We start from the raw sequence: 19,885 nt of genomic DNA on the forward strand, positions 1-19,885 counted from the left end.
TGCAACTTTTCCCAAACCTATTTGACCGTGGAATCCATTTTTAGGGTAGAGCATTGATGGGCCTGGTATTTCTCAGGACACCCTGTAGGCAATAGAGTTGGGGGAAGGAGTCGTCAGTGAGTGGGGCAAGGGGGAAGATGCTGCAGTGTATTTAGGAACAGGCAAGGATCCGATGTGGCAGTCACATTTCCTTTCTGTGGTGACCCTCAGAAATAACGCTGGTATAGAAAGGCCTGTGTCAGAGGCTATCTTGGGGTCACCTTCCTGCTTTCCTGGGCCGAGGCTTCCCTGTGCACTTCACACCCACAGCAGAGGGTACCTGGTGGGATGCGGCCACAAGGAGCTCCTTAACCACGGGAGGAAGTAGTGTGGGACCAGAAAGGACTTTGAAGTCACTGCCTCTTTCCAGGAAGGACTTTGAAGTCACTGCCCCTTCCCAGATTTTCTTCATCTTTTAATAGAGAGTAATACTGACAAGGGCTGTGAAAAAGTGAAAATGAAAAGGGCTGTGGTCAGGATTAAATCGGAGAAAGTATACACAGCTGGGTTAGATTCTTGGCCTCCCTAAAGTTGGAGGTCACTGTATCAAGGAAACAAGACAGAAATAGCCATTGCTGCCCATGCTCATGGGCAGTTGTTCTGGCAGCAAAGATGACCCCCCAGGCCTAACTTGGTGACAGGACTGTCTTTTTGCCCCCAAGGAGCTGGCACTGTTACTTCCTGCTCTCGCACACATCCTTGGAGGACTTGCAACTCCTGCCACGTACCGTTCTCTCAGCTCCAGTCTGCCCCGTGACCTGCACTGCCCTGGGGCTTCTGCTTCCTGCCTGTCTCCCATGGTGCTCTGGCTTTCAGCCATGTGTTTCTGCTCACAGCCATCGTTCCCACTACTTAGTCTCTTGGGGTTACCTTGATCCCCAAACCCCAAAGAAGAAGATCTGATTGGCTTGTTGGATTACCCTGTTCTCGTTAGGCAGAGCCCCACCCCAGGACTTGAGGTATCCTTGGGTCCAGTCTGCTAAGGCCAGGAAACCAGCCGGGCAGTGGCCACAGCAGGCATTCAGCGTCTAATGGGTTCTGTTCTGATACAAAGGTAGTTCCTGCAAGTTCTTTTTCTCCTCCTCTCTTTCCCCTTTCCTGTTCCTCCCCACTTCTGTTCAGGCACAGTGTATCCAGTGTGAGTGCTAGAAGAGAGGCTCCACCTCCAGTGTTTTGATTACCCTCCTGCACACCTTTCTTTTATATATTACTGGATCTGAGGTCCATTACACAGGCTATTTGGATTAGACAGTGCATCTTACTCTTTTCTTTTTTAACTTAGGAGCCAATAGTCCAATTGTACAGTGCATCAAATAGCAGGATCCTTTCCCATTTCATTTCCTTTCTTCAGAGTTGATCAAAGAATGATGTAGTTATTTACCCATGGGTTTTGAGGTGGGGACTTTTACCCAAATACTGATAATGGGATATATAGTTATTGCTAGTTTTAACTTGTGGAGAAGGCAGTGGCACCCCACTCCAGTACTCTTGCCTGGAAAATCCCATGGACGGAGGAGCCTGGTAGGCTGCAGTCCATGGGGTCGCAGAGTCGGACACAACTGAGCGACTTCACTTTCACTTTTCACTTTCATGCATTGGAGAAGGAAATGGCAACCACTCCAGTGTTCTTGCCTGTAGAATCCCAGGGATGGTGGAGCCTGGTGGGCTGCCCTCTATGGGGTCGCACAGAGTCAGACACGACTGAAGCGACTTAGCAGCAGCAGCAGCAGTTTTAATTTGGGCTTCCCTGGTGGCTTAGTCAGTAAAGAATCCACCTGCAATGCAGGAGACCTGGGTTCAATCCCTGGGTTGGGAATATCACCTGGAGAAGAGCATGGCAACCCACTGCAGTATTCTTGCTTGGAGAATCCACATGGACAGAGGGTCCTGGTGGGCTGCAGTCCATGGGGTCACAGAGTTGGACACAACCGAGTGACTAAGCCCAGCACAGCACAGTCTTGATTTATATATATCTGAAATAAGGTATGTTACCTGACTGCTGATATCTTGCAGACTTCTGGTGAGTCATATTATGATAGTATCTATTATACCACTTGAATTTTGAAAGAAGTTATAGAGATAACAAACGTGTTTAAACCTATATGAATACATATCTTTGTCCCAGGTTGTCTTGCTCTCTAGCACTTCAGACATTCAGCCTGGTTGGGGAGATTGGGTTGAGCTCACCCAGGATTTGCTTATGAGGATGGACATGTAAGAGGGATGCTCAGTGGCAAATCTAGCATTAGTGGAGTGCTGGCTTTCAACTACGTAGTTAGCCCAGCATGATAGCTGCGTTCACGGAACAAAGATGGAAGAGAACTAGGCAAGTCGATGGCCCACAGACATCCAGGAAGCTTTTCAGAGACAAAGGGACCAACATGGGGATCTGAAGTCAGAAGCAGTCCCACACATCCTTCCCAGACAACTAAGAAAGTGTCGCTAAGTGGGTGCTCTCACACCAGCTTTGATTAACTAAAAAAACAAGACAACAGGCAGCCTAAATTATTTCTTTTCCCCAAGTTTGTGAGTTCAGCTCTCTGAGCCTTTTGAATTTGTAGCATTGTGCACCAGGTACCATTAATGTCACATTTGCATGTACCTGAGCATAAGGGATTCCATCGGTGACTCTGGCCCAGGTGACCATTGCTGGCCTGAAGCTGAGCCTAGGGCTAAAACATCCATGAGCTTCAGACCACAACCTGGCTGGCAAGCCTCCTCATTATTGCAATTATGTTACTGTCAAACACTCCACAGCCCTTGCAAACACAGTGGAGAAAATTTGGGGTCAAGTGTATTGTTGGTTTGGGTTTCTGGGTTTTATTTTTGTGGTGTGCTTTTGACTTTGAATTGCGCATCATAGGAAGGTTGACAGTAGTGAGTTTTCTCTTTGTTTTTAATAACTGAGATTTAATAAAAGAATAATGAGTAAATAAGAGTGTAGGTAAACCAGCGAGCTCTGTTTTAAACCTGTAAAACTGGACCCAGTGAAGGCAGCGCGTGTGACACAGGAAGAGATGGGATAGTGAAAAAGGGGCCAGTCCCTTTCAAGAGTAAATAAAGTCATGAGCAGGAACAAACAGTGGCTTCTGACATCTCTCTACTGATGCAGACAGTGGAAGAACCAAGTTACCCTGGATTGTGGGCACAAAAAGATAAAAACAATCTCAGTGATACCACTGAGACTTGTGTATGGGGGATGGGTTATGCCTAGACGAGAGCTGACATATAGAACTAAAACTTAAAACACCATATCCCACCAACATAGCTAATAGGTGGGTAAAATTCAGGAAAATCTATCTTTGTATGGCAATACATGCATTTGAGGTGAAATTCAAAGTGGGAATTTTAAGAAAATAAAGGAAACATCCAAAGAATTATTTTGGGGGTACCGAGTACAAAATCTGAAGTAGAGATTAAAAACAGATTAATTAGCAACAAAGTAAGATAAGGGCAATTTACCTACATATTTGCTAAGAATCTCAGTCTCTTAGAAATAGCAATTGATCCTTCTTCCCATGCTTTGTGGATAGTTCTGAGAAGGCAGAGAAGCTGTGAAAGGAATCCTACTTTGACCACCATGGTGCTTAATACAGAGGAGAGCTGCTTGGTGTGTGGATGGACAGAAGTGGCCCAACCGTCTTGGAATGTGCACGGATGTGATCAACTATGTTCCCTAGAATTTAAAAAAGCAAACATTTTTAATCCAAGGAAAGGTTGCTTTGTTCGCCAGATCAGAAGCTCAGTGTAGTTTGTGCAGGTGAGGAGGGAAAATGGAGGGTGGGAAATTCTGAAAATGGATATTATATTAGGAAGGCTAGGGTGCATGAAGGAATAAATGCTTGGGGGAACTGCCCAAGGTAATAAAAGGAACTTTTAGGGCTCTGCTCATAGAAGCAGCAAGAAGTAGAATTGGAGAGATCAGTGTTCAGAACAGATGGTGAAATGTTTAACAAAAGAGGGTGAGAAGGCAAGACTGGACACCTTTTTACTTGTTCTTTTTTACATTATCTCCAGAAAGACAGTGCTCTTTATACTGGAAAGGGTAAAACAGATCCCATAAAGAGGACCATGAATCCCACATTGAGGGCAAAGAGGTAGAGAGCACCTGCTACACTCACCAAATTCAGCTGTCCCTGCCACATGGGGGAAATGTGTAGATTATTTCATATCAACTTTTGGATAATCTCTCTTCTATCATGATGAATAGAAAAGGTTTCAAAAAGACATGGACTAAAATTTCAAAACTGGGAAAGGGTTTCTGATTTCTGAAAGTCTAGACCAGTCGGCTTCATGGCTCACCCTCAAAAGTCTTTGAATATATCATTAAACAAGTGGTTGATGAGCACTTAAGAGAAAAGGGATTTGGTTGAGCAACAACTCAGAATGAAGCAAGCAAGCAGCATGGCAGAGTGAAAGGAGGATGGGTTGGGAGTTCTGATCTGGATCCCAGCTCCATGCTTTGTAGGCTGTGAGAGCTTAGGGAAACCACATCATCTCTTTGAACTCGTGTCTCCTCATTTTCAAGTAAAATGGGAAAAACTGTAGCTCCTTTACAAGTTTGTTGTCAGAATTAAAGGAGATCAGTGTAAGCTTCAAGCTTCGTACATAAGAGACATTCAATAAACGATTGTTTTGAAAAAGCAAATAACTAACAGCGGGATACGACTAGCTTAAGCACGTGTGTTCTAGGGTGGCATTAGCGGAGCTACAGTGTTCCACGGGAGAGAGGGAGAGGAGAACGCCCTGGACTTGGCCAGGTGGCTGCGTTCTGTTCTGGGCGTTCCCAAGGTGAAGTGGACGTCTGGGTCAAGGACAGACAGGACGGGAGAGCTCTGGGAACCTGTCCCTGGCGAATGGGTGCAGGATCTGGGGAGGTGTAAAAACAAAAGCCTGGGGGAAACATGATGGCTCTTTTTAAGTATTTGGAAGGCTAAGCTTTGGAAGAGGTGTTGACCTGTGCTAGGACACCTCGGTGAACAGAACTACTAACAGTGGGTGGACGTGACAGGGACATTGAATGGTTAAACTTTCTAACACTCACAGCTGTCCAAGGACAAAATAGGCTGCATAGGGCTTGGGGTTTTCACGGTCTTGCAGCCTCTTTAGAACTCATTGGCCATGTGGACGGAGCTGGATGGTCACCCTGTCACAGGAAGATAGGGCCACCTAGAAGACCATCTTTGTAGAAGGAAACTCACGCTTTCTGGGGGACACAGGCTGGGCTTGACCTGTGAAATTCCTTTGAGGTCTAAATGTCTGTGATTCCAAAATTTCAAACTAAAGTTATTATCAAATACAGACATACCTCAGAGATACTTTGGATTTGGTTTCAGGCCACTGAAAATAAAAGCAGATATTGGAATAAAGTGAGTCACATGAATTTTTTGGTTTCCCAGTGCATATAAAGGTGACATTTACACTATACTGTAGAATGTGTGCTATAGCACTGTCTATAGTAATGTACATACCTTAATTAAAAAATACGTTATTGCTGAAAAATGCTAGCCATCACCTGAGCCTTCGGCAAGTATTAATTTTTTCCCAAGAGTAACATCAAAAATTACTGATGACATATCACTATAATAAACATAAAATGAAGTTAGAAACATTGTGAGAATTACTACAGTGTAACACAGAGACACGAACTGAGCAAATACCACGGGAAGTAAGGCACCAGTAGATTTGCTTGATGCAGGATTACCACCAACCTTCAATTTGTAAAAAAACAATATCTGAGAAGTGCAATAAAGCAAAGTGCAATAAAAGGAGATGTGTCTGTATTAGTCAGTCATTTTAGTTTGTAGTTTTAAAGGAAAATGCCAAAAATCCTTGAGTTAGTGGAGCAGTATAGGCTTTGAGCCAGACTGATAAAAGTTAGAATCTGGATCTGCCATCCCTTATCTGCATAGGTAATCTTGGGCAAGTTATTTAACCCATCTAAACCCCAGTTATCTATGTGGTCAGGTACTCGTGGAGATTAAAAGAGGTAATTCATGTAACATGCTTAGCATGGTGACTAGTGCTTAAATAATGCAAGCTCTTATTACTCATATAATCTATTATTGTTACATCAAACTGGTGCTTCCACTAGGCATGATAATAAAAACCATAGCTTTTGACGGAGCATCCTGGAGAGATCTGAGGACTGGGCAGCCATGGATACAGGGGGTGAAATACCTGGGGCAATCCTGGCACCCACAGATCGGAGCTGGTTCAGTCTGGAACCCAGGAGCACAGAAGTGTGCAAAACTGTTAAAAGAGGATTGAATGAGGCGTTGGGCTTCCCTGTGGCTCAGATGGTATAGAATCTGCCTGCAAAGCAGGAGACCCAGTTTCGATCCCTGAGTTAGGATGAATGAGGCATTGCAGGTGAAGCCCTTTGCCAAGTAGCTGGCAGATTTCGAGCAATCAGAATATAGTTGGTAAATAAATGACAGTCACCAGGAGCAGCTGTGAACCTTCGAGAAGACGCCAGAGAGGGAGCTGAGGAGCATGATTGCTGGAGGAGCTGTGAACTCTGCCCAGCAAGTGTCCTTGACCTGGACCACCAGCACACACACAGCCTTGATCTTGTGGCATTTCAGTGCTGCTCATCACTGATGCCAAGACACAGCCCAGGTGGGTGAGGAGGCAGATACAAACAACATCCCTAGGGAAAAAAGAGACGGTTTCAAATATCACAGATAACAATAGCAATCCTTCCGAAGAGTCATATTATTGATGTATGATTAGCTCTGTTGTGGAATTAAAACCTTGTATTGAAATATGATTTTTTGCATTTTCTAAAAAGTCTGTATGAAGGAAGAAATGAGGTGAGTGACCACAGATAAAAAGAAGTCAGGTAACTACTATACTTCACTTTTTAACACATCACGTTGATGGCTCTCCTATTTCACACAAGTGCAACCCAGAGTCTCTCCATGTAGTTTTTTTCAGGCAGAGAGAGGGCTCTTATAGTCACACATAATGAATTCAAGTATGAATTCAAATATTCAAGTATGCATTTAGGAAACAGAGTAGTGATAAATGAGATCAAAGTACGTTTCAAAAGAGATTCGGATATCTATTTTGAAAACAAGGAAAGTTTACAATAACCAAGGTAAATACATATCTGAAAAAAGATTCTGATACAATTTGATAAAAGAGGAGTCGTGGGGTAGAGGAGCAAAGAGGAGTTAGATACTCAGAGAGTAAAATATTAAGACTATTTTTAGTTAACTGTTGCATTCAGAACAAATCTGGGGAGTGGGGCACGCAGATTTCTCCCATAACTGTTGTTGACGTTGTTGTTTTAATATTTATTTGGCTGCACCAGGTCTTAGTGGAAACATGCAGGATCTTTAGTTGCAGCATGTGAACTCCTAGTTGTGGCATGTGGATCTAGCTCCCTTACCAGGGATCAAACCTGGGCCCCCCGCTTTGGGAGCACAGACCCTTAGCCACTGGACCATCAAGGAAGTCCCTCCCATGTCTGTTAATAGATTGAGCTTCTTGAGGGCAGGTGCTGAATCTTTCCTGTGCTGCTTCACAGTTTAGCGCCTCCTGAAACAAGGTGGGTCCCCAATGAACGAATAATTGGATTATGTGATGGCAAAATTTTCAGGGCAGGTCACCATTAGAATATCTGGAGTTGATATAAAGGAGAGAAGATCGAGTCACAGCGCATGGCAGAAGTGATTCTGAGGGGATGGGGTAGGACATGGCTCTCTGCTTTTATGGGGCACATTTTCCATGCCTGCACTCACTTGCTGGTTCTTTCTTGGCCATGTGTTTCCTGGGCAGTGCGTCCTGATGGATGATCTCAGTTAACAGCTGAGCGCCTGAGCTGAGCATGATTAAGTACTGCCCTACCAGGAGCTGGAGGCTGGAGGGGTGTCCCCAGTGGTCTCTGAGGTTCTGCTCAGGGCTGAATTTCATTGCTCTGAGATCTCCTGGACTCTGTCTGTGTCTGTCCTCTTGGGGCTGCAGAACTAAAAAACAGAGAGGCAGACATTTGGCATCAGGTGGACCAGATTTTCCAATGTTTGAATTTTTCAGTTTCCATCTGGGTGATTTGTGTTAGGAAGATGTAAGTAGCATTTATCCAGTTTAAATGAAGTGGAGAGTTTTGTGATGATACACTAATGCGCTTAGGCAACCGAACTTGTCAGAACAAAGGGAAAAATCACCTTCTTCTGAGTCATACGTTTGGCCGTGAGGGTAGATGGACCCTCCATCACTGAATATAGGGCAGGAGTCCATCTCTTGCTTTGGCTGTAGAAACAGAGGCTTGGGTCAGTAAGGAGCCGTTTGTCAGTGCTCATTGAGATCCCGAAAACCTAGCCTATCTCTGCTCTGCCTCTCAGAGCTCATGGCACGTGTGAAAGAGAAGGCTCTGCCCTGGTGACCTGGGCCAGGGTTTCTGGAATCCAGCTGAAAATTTAGATAAGTAGTACTTGAGTCATGGTATAAAGTTCCTACAGGGCAGCTTTCTAAGGAGATGTTCAGTTCTAACAAAGATGGTTGTTAGTCTCTTCTTGAGTTCCAAATCCTATAAGAGGGAGAGATAGACGGAGAGATGGGGGCAGGGGGTGGGGGTTGGAGAGAGAGAAGCCCAACAGCAAAGTCAAACAAAAAACCAAATAAGACCCTTAAACAAAAAGAACTATGTAGCAAACACCATCCTATTGGAATCTAAACCTGCAGAATGTTTGTTTTGAGAATGAACTTCTCCATGAATTGAGTTTTAAAAAAAAAATAACAATAATAGCCTTTGCTCATTCTAAATCCCTCTCCTGATTTCTGTGTGGCTATGCATGTCTAAGGCTAGGTCATCTTCTTCCTTCCTTCTCTGTAATCCAACTTTGCAAGGAAAGTTGGAATGGTGAACTTGGTCCCCCCCTTCAGAGTTTGGCGCCCCGCTCCATGGGGGCTAGCCCTCACACACATTCTGCCATGCCGGCTTGGGTCATCCTGTCTTCAGGGCATGTGATACCGTGGCTTCTGGCCCTTCGTTTGGAAGATAGTTTCTGCCATGTAATGAGTCAAGCAGATCATTCATCAGTTCTGTTTTTTAATAAAACATGAATAGCACAGTTTATGGCTTCCACTATTCAAACAGCAGTTGAGCCTAAGAGGAATTACTCATCTTAATGGTTCTAACACTCATTTCCATGCAGCCGTGCTGCTTTTTCAAGCTTTTGCCTGAACTGGAGAATGACTGGCCTTAGAAAAAGTGGGCTCAGCAGGAACTGAATAAGGCCTTCCCAGGAGGATGGGCATCTGGGACTCGCACAGGTCTGTCATCCCGTTCCTTGTAACTGCAGACAGTCCTTCTGTCACCCCTGGAATGGCAGGATGGGAGCTGGCTCTGTGAGGTTCAGCATGTGTTTGCCCAGAGAGAGACAGGCTCCATTCTATGTCAAACAGACGCAGGCTCCTAGGAAAGCCTGGATGAAAACCTTCCTTTTCCTCCTCACGCTGCCATAGAAACATCCTCCCATTAAGTTAAACTGAACTTAAACATATGGGATGTTCCTAGGAAGTCAGCAACCATGAGGGAGGCAGGTTAGGAACTGAAAGAATATTCTATAAAGGTTACTGATATGCCCAGTACACCAGCATTACCCATCACTACTATTAGCTCCATTTCACAGACGAAGAAACCGAAGCTGACATTTTCATAAGGCTGTGCTGCTGGAAAATGATGGAGCCCAAACTTACACCCACATCTTCTAATTCCAAATCAATCTGCTGCCCAAGTGCACCAAATTAGGGCCCTGATAAAGGCAGAGCCTGAATCCAAAGGAACAGCTGATGCTGGGGCCATGGACCGCAGGGTTGAGCTGAAAGCAGGTATTCAGGTAGGATCAGTCTAAGGTTCTTAATTCATGCTATGAGGTGATTATCTATAGGTAAAGCAGACCCAAACTCTTCAAAACACGGATCACCCCCGTCCATGTCTCTAGAGCCTCCTTGGCTTCACTCCTAGGTGAGCTCATGATTTTTTGAGCTGGCCTGGACTGCAAGATCAATGCTGTGTTCAACAGGCCAAGATCTAGAGAACCAGCCTCTTATGGCAAGTTCCAGTCTTGGTTACAGCTACAGCTAAGTCGCTTCAGTTGTGTCCGACTTTGTGCGACCCCATAGACGGCAGTCCACCAGGCTCCTCCGTCCCTGGGATTCTCCAGGCAAGAACACTGGAGTGGGTTGCCATTTCCTTCCCCCCAGTCTTGGTTAAGCAGCTACAATTTCTGAGCTATTACCTGAGTGCTGTATTCATGAAAAGTCAGGAGCACACGAAGATTTTGTTTTGTTTTTCAAATTGTTGATGGTATTCAAGGATTTGCTAATATCTTTTTACTGTTCCATTGCTGCAAATGTCTTTGCCTAGTAAGAAAGGTTTCAGCAAGAGTTTCTTAATATTGCCTGATGCCGGTTACCACTCAGAAGGCAGTGGGGGGTGGATTCCACTCCAGGATGAACTTCACTCCCACAGCTGACAGCTGATTAATGTGTTAATTAGGCACCCTGTCCCCCTCCCTCACTACCCGAATCTTCTTCTAAGCCCAGCCGAGTGTATATATTGTGCCCATGTGGGTAACCTCATGGCATACTTTGGCTTTGACTTTGGACGTTTATATAAAAATAAAGGCTCAGTTGCCAACATGAATAGCTTTCTTTCTTTCCAGGGGAAATACAAGATGGAAAGAGTTATAGGAACCAGAAGTCCTGCTTTTCAGTTTTCTTGTATCAAGAGCAAGTGATATTTTTGCTGAGGCAGTGTCTTTTGAGCAGTTTAGCGGTGTAGGTTGCCACATTTATTTCACAGGAAAGGAGTGAATCCATCAGGCCACTGAGCTTATAAGTACTACTCTGGCAGTCAGCCACCAAAATATAAATACTCTAAATGGACTAAAGGAAATGTTCATTCTGTTGTTTAGAATTGGACACATCCCAGGAAGGTAAATTTAATCTTTTTGAGGACTGCTGTTATAGGGTTGAATGGAATACGCATTTGTTTATCTCCTTTGTGATCTTTTTGTCTTCCACGTGATACATTATGTATTTGTGATACGAAGCATTTCAGCTGTCTCACTCAAAGGCCTCGCATTAGCTGATTGTTCGGTCCCCAGATTGCCATCGTTAAACAGCTTCAGCCTCGGCTCTGTCCAATCTGGGACCTGTTAGGGGGAGAAGTGGAACCAAAGAGGCCAGATTCCAACAGAAACAAAGCCGGGTGGAATTAGGGGAAATCATTCCAGAGCCCAGTGAGTTGAGCTCTGCACTTCTTACTCTTTATCTTCTAAAATATCTGAAGGAATTTTGGTACTTCTTGGCATAATGAGGAAAAAAATAATGCCTCAAAAGGTTAAAAAGAAAAAATTAAAGCCGTCTGTGGAAAAAAAAGACAGGGAGGATACCCTATAACACAATTCAGAAAAACCATAGCTTATGAGACACATGCTGTGTATTTCATGGATATGCAAATGTTATTTTATTAAAGAGAAAGATCTACAGTATATATTTTCACCTAACTACGACATCTTAAGTAATCAGCTCAGGCTCTCATGATGAAATCTTTAATTACGAGAAGTGTGTCATTAGTTAGATGTAGAATGAATGATGTGTTGCATTTTATTGCTTCACATGATATAGCCATTTGTGCCATAAATTCATTGACCCAATCTTAAACGATGTGTCCTGTAAGACAGACGTGATTCATTATGTCTTAAGTGACAATTTTTTTCCTCTAATAATTTTTCGCTTCATCAGAAAGATTGCTTTACTGTGTTTTTAGACCAGTGTTCAGAATTGAAATGTAATAAGACAAGGATACACACACACTCACACTCCTTACCCAAAATAAGACAGTCATAAACTGTCACAATATTACGTAAACCCTTTGAGATGCTGCAGAAAATCAAGTAGGTAACCATTAGGCTTTTGCTTTAACTGGAAAGCCTGATGAAATAGAATCTGCTTTGAACTTTCATGTCCGTAATTCCTTTTATGAGGAAATAAATAAAATATGGTGGAGAACTCTCCTTGGATAATTGGGATAGATCTATAAGCATTCCTTATTCATCAATGAATTATTGAAAGTGAAGGAAGTGAAGGGAGAGCATTTAAGTTATATTTAGATTATTTTTTGTTACTCTACTTGAAAATATTTATTTAGCTTGAGGAAACATAGGAATCCTCTGGAGGCAAATAATTCAGTCTGGCAATTTGAAAACCAATTAAGGATTTCAGAAAACTCTTTCCCCTTATGGTTAAAAAATACGATCCAAAAGAAATATGCCAGAAAATTTAATATATTATTTTAATTAGTTTAATTCATTGATAATGTTCTTTTAGTTCATGATTAAAGAAGCTATATTTGATCCTTCACTTCAAGCTTAAAAATTTACATTTTAGGCTTTCTCTGGATTCCTAATGTTGAAACAGAATCTGGTGGCTTTATTTCATATTGGAATTTAAATGTCATGTCATTATACATTAATTTTATAAAAATGATCAGGTTTTAAAATCAATAACTTATGAGCATCAAGTTTTCAATAGTTTATTTAACCTTTATCTAGATGAGAATTTTAAGAGTCTGATAGATTCTGTGTGTCTCTTCTCATCAGAAGCAATTCTGTGCTTATTTGTAAACTAGACATCCCAACTGTGATAAAAATAAAAACACAACTCTTAATTCTGGAGAAACTTGAAACACTGTAATGAAACACAGGAGTATCTTAGTATTGTTTTTTGGTTTTTTTTGTTTTTTTGCTACAAGCATTTTGAAAGGGTTTTTTGATATGAGACCAAACAAAAAAACTAATGTATGCCAAGGAGTATTTGTTATTCAGTCTCACACCATCGAATATATTACCTGCAATATCAGGGGGAAAAGTGAGAAGGAAAAGAGTGGATTTACACATACAGACACATCTGCCATGAGTGTGTACACTCACAATCACACACTAGCCTGCCACCACTGTTTACAGTCTAGGAAAGCTGAGAGTTAAATGAGATGAGTAATCAAATGCCCAGCATATGTTGTTTTTGCATTGTTTATGTGACCAATCATTACTAAAATTTATCATTTTTAATGCTATCAGTTTGCCATAGTTAAAAAAACATGCACCAGCAACAGAACAACAGACACCCTTCTCAACAAAAACAGGGCTCCATTCAGAGCAATATTGGAACCAGGGCTTTATTGAAAAGAGATTCAGATTCAATGAACTCACCATTGCATTGTGTTTCAGAATTCTTCCTCTCCTGCTGTATGGCTTGAGTGCTGAGGAAATGACCAAAAAAAAAAAAAAAGAAAGAAAGAAAAAAAGATTGTGTGTGTAATGTTCAGTCAAAAAAGTAAGGCACTGAAAGAACTATTGAAAATTTTGACATCTGTTTATCTGTTTATAGCTATGGCAAGATTACTCATATTAATTCTTGTTTAAAATGCCATATGAAGGAAAGACATTTGTGCAAACAAGAGTCATATTTGAATTGTAGATCATGTCTTCACCATCTGTGAGAGCTGATGGTGTTGCAAAATTAATGTGTTAATGAAATCACAATAATTTCTCCAAAGTAATGGGTTCTGAAGCCGAGAATGACTATTTTTTGAACTTTGATGTCTAGTGATTTCCAATTGGGAAAAGCTCTCAGCCTTTAATTAGTTCTGCAGCCCAACTTTAAAATAAATTTGGTGATGTCTTTCTTTTGCCAGGAGTAGATTTGAAGGGGGGGAAAGCCATAAAAACTTTTGGAAAACGTTCTCTGGTGTTTGAAAAGTTGTTAAATAAGACTGCCTGCCAAGAAATGTCACCAAAAATTCTGACTACTGAGAGAGAGTGGGCAAACAGCTCAAAAAATAATTCTAGCTTGCTGCAACATCACAGGTTGGGAATAGCTAAACCTCACACAGACTTCATGACTAATTCCAAGTTTCCCCTTGGAAGCCAGACATAATGATGTTCAGTGCTATGTGTTATTGGTTAACACAGCACACCCCTTCCAACTGCATTATCCAACAGTCAATAGTGTAAAGTGACTTTGTGTGAGGAGAATTTTAAGGGTCTATATTTCAAAGCCCACTGAACTTTTGGGAGAATTCTTTTCACCAAAACTATTTAGATTTGCATGAACAATGAGCCTCTTTGACTGGGGAAAATATATGGGCAGGTATATGTACTCTTTGTCAGATCCACCTTTAAGTCATGCTTAAAGGGGAACAACACAGTTTCTTTTTTCTTTTTTTAAAATAGGAGACAGTGGTAATTGCTAGTCTGAAGAGTTAATATTTATAAAGCGATTCTGGCTTCCAAAGAGAAATCATTTTACAAACATTTAAGAATTTTACCTTTTAGAAGGAAACACTTCCGCCTAGTTGAAAAATTATGATAAAGTTTGAAAAGAACCTCTATGTAAAACATGAAATGCTATCCACCAAAGGAGCTTGCTTATCTTTTTTCTTCTTTATTACTGTGTTGTAGGTATGTGACTGGTGTAAGCACATAAGACACACAAAAGAATACCTGGACTTTGGGGACGGGGAAAGAAGGCTTCAGTTCTGCAGTGCGAAATGTCTCAATCAGTACAAAATGGACATTTTCTACAAAGAGACACAGGCCAATCTTCCAGCTGGGCTGTGCAGCACATTACACCCTCCCATGGAAAATAAAACAGAAGGCTCCGGGGTGCAGCTGCTCACTCCAGACTCTTGGAATATCCCTCTAACAGATGCTCGCAGGAAGGCCCCCTCCCCGGGGGCTGCAGCTGGCCAAAGCCAGGGCCCTGGCCCATCGGCGTCCACCACCGTCTCTCCATCTGACACTGCCAACTGCTCTGTCACTAAAATCCCTACGCCAGTGCCCAAGTCCATGCCCATCAGCGAGACTCCAAACATCCCTCCTGTCTCTGTCCAGCCACCTGCGAGCATCGGGCCTCCCCTCGGAGTCCCACCTCGCAGCCCTCCCATGGTGATGACCAACCGCGGCCCGGTCCCGCTGCCCATCTTCATGGAACAACAGATCATGCAGCAGCTCCGCCCGCCCTTCATCCGCGGCCCGCCGCACCACGCCTCCAACCCCAACAGCCCCCTGTCCAACCCCATGCTCCCCGGCATCGGACCCCCGCCAGGCGGCCCCAGGAACCTGGGCCCCACCTCCAGCCCCATGCACCGGCCCCTGCTGTCGCCCCACATCCACCCCCCGAGCACCCCGACGATGCCGGGGAACCCCCCGGGCCTGCTGCCCCCGCCGCCTCCCGGCGCACCCTTGCCGAGTCTCCCCTTCCCGCCGGTGAGCATGATGCCAAATGGCCCGATGCCCGTGCCCCAGATGATGAATTTCGGGCTGCCGTCGCTCGCCCCGCTGGTGCCGCCCCCCACCTTGCTCGTGCCATACCCCGTGATCGTACCCCTGCCCGTGCCCATCCCCATCCCCATTCCCGTCCCCCATGTCAGTGATTCCAAGCCCCCCAACGGGTTTTCCAGCAACGGGGAGAACTTCATTCCGAGCGCCCCCGGCGACTCCTCGGCGGCAGGAGGCAAGCCAGGCGGACACTCCCTGTCCCCCCGGGACTCCAAGCAGGGCTCGTCCAAGTCCGCGGACTCGCCGCCCGGCTGCTCCGGCCAGGCCCTGAGCCTGGCGCCCGCGCCGGCGGAGCACGGCCGGAGCGAGGTGGTGGACCTGACGCGGCGCGCCGGCAGCCCCCCGGGCGCGGGCGGCCAGCTCGGCTTCCCCGGCGGCGTGCTGCAGGGCCCGCAGGACGGCGTCATCGACCTGACGGTGGGCCACCGGGCCCGGCTGCACAACGTGATCCACCGCGCGCTGCACGCGCACGTCAAGGCGGAGCGCGAACCCGGCGCCGCCGAGCGCAGGACCTGCGGCGGCTGCAGGGACGGCCACTGCAGCCCGCCCGCCGCTGGCGACCCGGGCCCGGGCGCCCCCGCGGGCCCCGAGGCCGCCGCGGCCTGCAATGTCATTGTGAACGGCACGCGGGGCGCCGCCGAGGGCGCCAAGGGCGCGGAGCCGCCGCCCGAGCAGCCGCCGCCGCCGCCGCCGCCGCCTCCCGCGGCCCCCAAGAAGCTACTGTCGCCGGAGGAGCCGGCGGTGAGCGAGCTGGAGTCGGTCAAGGAGAACAACTGTGCTTCCAACTGCCACCTGGACGGGGAGGCGGCCAAAAAGCTGATGGGGGAGGAGGCCCTGGCGGGGGGCGACAAGTCAGACCCGAACCTTAATAACCCCGCGGACGAGGACCACGCGTACGCTCTGCGGATGCTGCCCAAGACGGGCTGCGTGATCCAGCCTGTGCCAAAACCCGCGGAGAAGGCTGCCATGGCGCCTTGCATCATCTCCTCGCCCATGCTCAGCGCCGGGCCCGAGGACCTGGAGCCTCCACTCAAAAGGAGGTGCCTCCGAATTAGAAATCAGAATAAGTAAAAGGTTTGTATGTCCACCGGGGCTCTTCTCCGCACGAGTCACTTCACTGCTCCTTACTTCTTATAAGGCAAATGCGTGCAAAGGGGGTAGAGAGAGTTGTGTTGACAATCATGGTTTTGAGTTCTGTGTTGTACACTACGCCTTGTGTGGTCACATACTACCATCATTTTCATCCAATTCCTATTTTACAGCTGAGAGAACTAAATCAACAGCAAGTAAGTGCCATGCCCAAGGTCACTTAGTGATAAAGCCCAGTCTTGAACCTGAATTGAAACACTGTCTACTAATTACACTTTTGTTCTTAGGCTCATGTCTGTAAGTAGAGGAGGATGCAGGGAGGAAGGAGCCAACGATTGCTCAGAACCTGTACCTGTTCAGTCATGAGGTTATAGACTGATTGTAGTAAAAGGTGATGGAGAAGGAAATAACAACCCACTCCAGTGTTCTTGCCTGGAGAATCCCAGGGACGGCGGAGCCTGGTGGGCTGCCGTCTATGGGGTCGCACAGAGTCGAACATGACTGAAGCGACTTAGCAGCAGCAGCAGGAGTAAAAGGTGAGCAGAGCCACTCCCTGGAGCTAGCTGGTACAGGCATTGGCAGAATGTCCCAACTCACCAAGTGGTCTCAATAACCAGGGAATTCCATTTGCAAGATGAGAAGAAAATCTAAGCTTCTTAGATGCCTATGCCAACTGAACCCAGGCCATGCAGCCCCATTTGCCTGGTAGGGTGTTGGAGCAGCTCCTGTTCTTGGGATCTCTTCCTTCATTTGTCCCCAGCCAGCATTCCCCAGGGCAGGCCTCAAGCATCACCGATCAGCTTTGCCTTCTCCCCTTTTTGGGACTCAGCAGCTCAGCTGATGGCCTGCTCACCTCTCCAGGCAGTGGGAGGCTCTGGCAGAGAAAAGGGCAACAGTCACTGAAGTGAGTGAGAGTATACATCCCTGACCTTGGTGGGGTCGGGGGCGGAGGCAGGAATCCTCCTTAATACCAGGCAGAGGACAAATAACAAGTTCACAATTGCAGTTAGGGGGAGGGCAGTGAGCCTGTGTGGCTGCCCATTGTAGCCAGATGCAGCCTCATTTGATCTTCCCGCCAATCCTGGTGGAATAAGCATTGTCTGCATTTACCAAGGATGACGATGAGGCTTGGAGATGTTGCCCAAATCAAAGCTGGTAAGTGAGGGAATTGTTATTCGACTTAGGCCTGCTGGACCCAAAGCCTGAGTGCTCTCCTCTGTCCACAAGGACAGCAAACAGGCTAATGTTCTGCTGAGGTTTATCAGCTCTTTAAGGAGAGGAAAGCAGGGGAAATGAATGTTTACTGAGCACATAGCTTGCGCACAGCTCTTTCCAGGAGCAGGGGTCAGGGAGGTGGGTTGGGGGACACAAAGTGAATCTGGAGCAGTGCCCGTCCTCAAGGCACTTACAGTCTGGTGGCAATGTACACTGGGAGGAAGGAGGTCTGGCAAGGAGAAGCAGACCTTTTAGGAAGAACAGTTGCTCATATTTGTATGTGCAGGTCATTCTCTAAGTGTTTTTCAGTAGTATTTCTTTGGGTCAGGATTCATTTGGCAGTTGTCTTCATTTTACTGATGAGAACACTAAGATGTAGAAATTAGGTAACTTGCCCAAGGTTCCAAGATTTCCATGTTAGTAAGTTGAGATTCAAATTTAGGCTGTCTGACTCCAGGGAATACATTTTCTTTAAACCACTGTAGGAGAATAGGTTAATTGGTCCCTACAATAAGCCCTACTTGATGAAATTCTTTTATTCACCTCAGTTGTCTTGGGGGAAATTTCCTAGATAAAAACTAAGCCTACCCACCAACTTCTCTAGTGGTTTTTTTGTTTGTTTGTTTTTATCATTTTCAGTTGTATTTTTCAGCAAGAACAATGAAAAAACAAAAATACCAACCCATTACTTCACAGTAGGAAATACAGATGTGGACAAGAACACTTGATGTGATGTGTCCAAACCATTGTCCCTCGAAGTCAGCATGTTTACCCAGACACCTACCTGACTTGTAACCAGGAGTTTTCCTGGGAAGCTCGGAGCCCATGAAAGGGGACTTGCTGGGTGATGCAAGAAGGGTTTCTCATAATTTGAGGCTTCGTTTTTCATTGATGACTTTGTCAGTAGGAGCAGAATACTAAAACTCAGCTCACCAATTCTTGATTTTACATCTGCAAGTTTGGTTCTCTAAAGACAGTCTCAGCCTTCTGCTAGTCACCTCAATTGAAAATGGCCCTAATTTCTCTGCCAGCATAGTTTAATCTGGTTGACAAAGCAGTGAGTAATGCAAAGATGTGGGACAAAAAAAAGTGATGGCCTTTAGAAAGCCAAAAAAGCATCAGGAATTGTAATTTTAAACACATTCTAGTGTCACGCATTCAAATGACATTAAAGAAAGAACAGGAGGGTGAAAACTTTTACTACCATTACTAAGTGAGAAGTGACCAGGTCAAGGAGAGTGTCACTAGTCCATAAGTAGCATGGGGCCAAAAGAACATAAAAGCATGAAATATATGATGGCTATTTCGATGATATATATTTCTGAATAAGGAATCAGGCAAGGGTCTTGTACGTGGACTGGAGTCATTACTAAAAATATTAACCTGGCTTCAGTCGATTTCAGAAGATGCAATGACGAAATCACCTACAGTCCCCCTGAGATTGGAAAGTTCTTTTTTATGATGGGTTTCCCCAAGAAATTACAGCTTTTCTGTAAACCCAGAGACTCTCAGTCTTTGCCAACTACAGCGGGGTGACAAGGCGAGTGATTTAAGATGGGGGAAGAACGCCTCTGCTCCTCTAAATCACATCGCCTCTTGCCCTCTGTAGTTGCGTGTCAACTCATAGCACAGTCTCAACCTGCTGTAATTCACTCACATTCTCTGACCCTTCCTGATTTTCTCTGCACATGCGGCGCTGTTTTTCTTCTATGCCTTCAGAAACCCGGCCCATGCGTGTGGTTACGGAAATTGGACATGCATCCGTTAAATAAAGGACTGCATGGCTTTTGTGACCTGACAGTGAACACTGTTTGGTGACAAGTTAAAGCCAAAGGGGAAGCATTAAAAACCAAAACCAAGCCTGGGCTGAGTTGTGGTAGGTGAGGCGGAGGTGAGTGATTCTCCCTGCGCTTGTTGGTGACTCATATTATCTCTCGGCGTCGAGTCTGTCAGTGACTGCCGTCCAGGTTTTTCATTCTTTTTGCTATGCCCACCATTTTCATACAGTATTACTATTTTAAAAAATAATTTAAAATAGATTCAAAGCAGACTGTAACTTGAAATCAGTAGTCCAGGCAGCTGCTGTTACCTTCAAAGAAGTCATCATTTTTGCTAGTTCTCGGCAATCACAGGGTTTTGTTTTTTCCTTTTGACTGTTTCTGTTCCTGGTTACCTGACTTTATGCATTC

The 19,885-nt window shown here is 45.2% G+C and overlaps 1 protein-coding gene across 3 annotated transcripts in view; it reads left to right on the forward strand.

Annotated features, from left to right (window-relative positions):
- LOC122422514 (sine oculis binding protein homolog) overlaps nt 1–19,885 on the forward strand; it is a 165,231-nt gene that overhangs the window by 128,908 nt on the left and 16,438 nt on the right. For all 3 annotated transcript variants that reach the window (XM_043438946.1, XM_043438947.1, XM_043438948.1), the window contains one exon: nt 14,514–16,466. In XM_043438946.1, coding sequence (XP_043294881.1) covers nt 14,514–16,463 — 1,950 coding nt within the window. In that variant the 3' untranslated portion in view covers nt 16,464–16,466. The remainder of the gene's footprint in view (nt 1–14,513; nt 16,467–19,885) is intronic.

Source organism: Cervus canadensis, chromosome 20 (genome assembly GCF_019320065.1).
Source record: "Cervus canadensis isolate Bull #8, Minnesota chromosome 20, ASM1932006v1, whole genome shotgun sequence".
NCBI lineage: Eukaryota > Metazoa > Chordata > Mammalia > Artiodactyla > Cervidae > Cervus > Cervus canadensis.